General features: G+C 36.1%; 2 protein-coding genes across 2 annotated transcripts in view; one reads left to right on the top strand and one right to left on the bottom strand.

Annotated features, from left to right (window-relative positions):
* LOC106871845 (AT-rich interactive domain-containing protein 5B) overlaps positions 1 to 4,031 on the top strand; it is a 156,648-nt gene that overhangs the window by 139,254 nt on the left and 13,363 nt on the right. The window lies entirely within an intron of this gene.
* The window catches only part of LOC106871993 (protein D2), a 20,351-nt gene that overhangs the window by 11,976 nt on the left and 4,344 nt on the right, over positions 1 to 4,031 (bottom strand). The window contains exon 2 of the mRNA XM_014918833.2: positions 3,581 to 3,701. Within this exon, the coding sequence (XP_014774319.1) occupies positions 3,581 to 3,701 (121 nt within the window). The remainder of the gene's footprint in view (positions 1 to 3,580; positions 3,702 to 4,031) is intronic.

Below are 4,031 nucleotides of genomic sequence, written 5' to 3'. Positions count from 1 at the left end.
ATATATATATATATACATATATACGACGGACTTCTTTCAGTTTCCGTCTACCAAATCCACTCACAAGGCTTTGGTCGGCCCGAGGCTATAGTAGAAGACACTTGCCCATGGTGCCACGTAGTGGGAATGAACCAGGAACCATGTGGTTGGTAAGCAAGCTACTTACCACACAGCCACTCCTGCACCTCATTTTATCTAATCCAAAATGTTAAGACATAGTTACATCATGTGACCTGCTGTGATATTTTCTCTTGCATCAACCAAATGAAATCAACAGAAGGCCTTGGTTTTGTTGCTTGAAAGGTTGAGGAGCACAAGGTAACTAGATGCTAGTTACTCCACAATAGATTTCTCATTTAACCTATAGTGGTGGAAGTGACCAGAGTGCTGGACCCCTGAACCACTCCCTTACTCAGTTTAATTGGGTCAGAGATTGCTATCTGCAAGGACAAGCCCTACGAAGTGGAATGTCACTTTCAGTGCACCCCTCTTGCCATTTTTTGGAGTAATGCAAGCGCTATTTTGTCTGCTGGGATTACAAAACACTTCTGTTACCTGTCTGAGAAATGAACCCTGAGAGATGGGGGTGCTTGCTGCAGCAGGTGCCACTGGCCATTCTCTGTACCTGTTACTACCCCCCACCCCTGAACTTCTGCTGCCTAATCCTCTCCCTTTTTTCTTTCTCTTTGTTTCCTAGGTTAGGTAGTTATGGGTGTTCTTTTTCAATAATTTGATCATTTATACTTTTAATATTTTTTTCTTTCTCTTCTTCTTGTAAATAAAAGAAATAATTTTGCATGATTCACAGTAATATATTTCCCAGCAAACAAAATATTTCAATTCTATAATAAATTCGAAACTTGGTTATAATTACAAGCACAGGTAAATATGCATTTAGAATCATAACATATAGTTATGAGATATCATAAACATCTAATCCAGCACTTTGGGCTTTGTTCTGACTCCTCAACTCGTAAGATGATAAATATCTTTAACAAGACACTTGAGGGGTAAAGATAAGATCCTAATAAACCAACCCTGTGCCCTGGTGTCAATACAGAATCAGAAGAATTTCTGTTTGAAGTCTCTTTACTTGAAAGCACAAACGTCATTCTGTCAACTTCATTTGGATGTGAGGCTTTATAAACACACAATAAACATTTTTCGCATGTTTCTGCAATAAATAAATAAACCATCATATTTGGAACAGTGTAGAATAGTTCAAAAATTTAAAGATTGGTTCTGGTATTTAAATATATTCTTTGAACATGATATGTATGGAATCTTAGGATATTTATTGCAATCTTCAAATTATTCATATGTGAATGGTATTTGTATACGTCACACACACACACACACACACACACACACACACGGCTCTGTTGATTCACCAGAAGCAATAAATTACATATTTGTGCAATCTTTGAACATTAAATGTATTCTTTGAACATGATATTTATGCAACCTTAATGAGTGATACTTTAATTAGCTGAAATATAAAAACATAATCATAGAAATATGGTAGAAGAATCATCTTGATAAATATCCGTTCATATCAATAATATAACATTGTATAAGCTAACAGATCAGATATTTGGCAATCTGATTAAGTTATTCAGTTATTCCTATCACTAAAGATGCTTAAAATTTTGGTTTAATGCCTTTTTTCTATTTGTTTAGTTTTGTTGAATTTTCAGGTAGAAATGATAATCATTTGGTTTTAAAGATATCAAGGTGAAAGAATGTATTACAATATTGTGCATCCCCAGGAAAAGCTGTCTTGGCCCTTTAACATTAAAATGGACCATATCTGACTCAAATGTTCTACTGTTTTACATTAAAATTGGCCAGATCTTACCTCTCACACTTACCCAATAATGTCATTCTACAAATAAACAGTCTTATTATCAAAAATCTCAAAGCTATGAGGTAATGCATGATTAATTCAAAACAAAGTGAAGAAATAAATGTTGCATTTGATGGAATAATCTGAATGCTATAAATGGTTAAAGGAATGAGATTGAGTTCCAACAAGCAGCATTCCTTATTTGTAGTATATTGCTACTAGAACTAAACTTAGTTCTGTTAAGGATCTCATGTTCACTATTTATGCAAAAGTATGTGTCACCGATACAAGATACATTTATACAACCGAAATCTTAAATCATCATCATCGTCATCATCATCATTGTTCAACATCTGCTTTCTATGCTGGTATGGGTTGGACGGTTTGACTGAGGACTGGCAAACCAGAAGGCTGCACCAGGCTCCAATCTGATCTGGCAAGGTTTCTACAGATGGATGCCCTTCCTAATGCCAACCACTCTGAGAATGTAGTGGGTGCTTTTTACGTGCCACAAGTGCAGCACTGGCATCAACCATGCTCGAATGATGCTTAGATTTAATAAAAGTATGAAAGGTTTGTTACAGGCAAGATACTTCAGAAGACACCAGCACAAAAAAGCTGGCCACTCAAATAGACCAATGAACTCATGCTCAATGTGTATCTATTTGTAGGGATCACAAGCTTTGTGGACTGACACTGTTACATTAGCTGTGGCAAACTCAGCAATTGTATTAGGGAGCCACACTTAATTAAAACATGCAAGACCAGGGCAATTTATATATTGATTGGCAATCTCTTGTAATATGCAATGACATTAGTGTCAGTGTTTAATTTTACAATGGAAAGACCTGTGGTGCTGCAAAAATCATTTATTGAGTTTATTAGTGTATCTTAAATTTATTTATGCCCTGCCACATAAAGGCACTCGTGCTGGTACCACGTATAAAGCACCCATGCTGGAGCATTGTATAAAGCACCCACTACACTCTGTGAAGTAGTTAGCATTAAAAAGGGCACCCAGCATTAGAAACCATGCCAAAACAGACAATTGGAGCCTTGTGCAGCTCTCCAATATCAACCAACTCCTGTCAAACCGTCCAACCCATGCCAGCATGGAAAATGGAAGTTAAATGACGATGATGATGAATTATATCATTAAAGGAGATTATATATAAAGAAGAATGTGTTTATCATAAACAGAGTTTATAGGCGCAGGATTGGCTGTGTGGTAAGTAGGTTGCTTACCAACCACATGCTTCCGGGTTCAGTCCCACTGCGTGGCACCTTGGGCAAGTGTCTTCTGCTATAGCCTCGAACCGACTAAAGCCTTGTGAGTAGATTTGGTAGATGGAAACTGAAAGAAGCCCGTCGTATTTATGTATATGTATATATATATATATATATATATATATATATGTGTGTGTGTGTGTGTGTGTGTGTATATGTTTGTGTGTCTGTGTTCGTCCTCCCAACATCGCTTGACAACTGATGCTGATGTGTTTACATCCCTGTAACTTAGCGGCTTGGCAAAAGAGACCAATAGAATAAGTACTAGGCTTCCAAAGAATAAGTCCTGGGGTCAACTTGCTCGACTAAAGGCGGTGCTCCAGCATGGCTGCAGTCAAATGATTGAAACAAGTAAAAGAGTATAAAAGAGTAGAGTCATCTTTATATTGTCAAAGACAATGAGATGTCATGAGAACCGTCAGATATGCAGAACAATTAATTACTTACCATTCATAATTAAGGTGTAATAAGAATTTGCATCAGCTTCAAACTTGATGTGTGGTTGATGTTTAGTCATTGATGGAGTGAGATTCATCCCTGGTTGAACTTCAGTGTTGCCATAATGAATCTAATAGTAATTAAGAAAATAAAAATAAAAAAATAACAACGATAATTAAACTAAAACAGGATAAATTGGACAAGGTTTTCATTGATGACAATGAGGATCAATTTTATTAAAGACCAATTGATGTGTCCCTTTTTTCATTTTCTAGTTCCTCTGTGATGTTGGTGGAATGTGGTTGGAGAAAACATTGACTGTTCTAAGAGAGGCAGAAAAAAGAGTAATTGAGTGTTATAACAAAAGCTGTATCAGAATAGATTACAGACAGGTGGGTGATTGATAGATTGGGAAGGATATATATATATATATGTATATATATATATATATATATATATA

Source organism: Octopus bimaculoides, chromosome 2, assembly GCF_001194135.2.
Source record: "Octopus bimaculoides isolate UCB-OBI-ISO-001 chromosome 2, ASM119413v2, whole genome shotgun sequence".
NCBI lineage: Eukaryota > Metazoa > Mollusca > Cephalopoda > Octopoda > Octopodidae > Octopus > Octopus bimaculoides.
The sequence above is the reverse complement of the archived record's forward strand: the minus strand, read 5'-3'. Positions and strand labels throughout refer to the sequence as shown.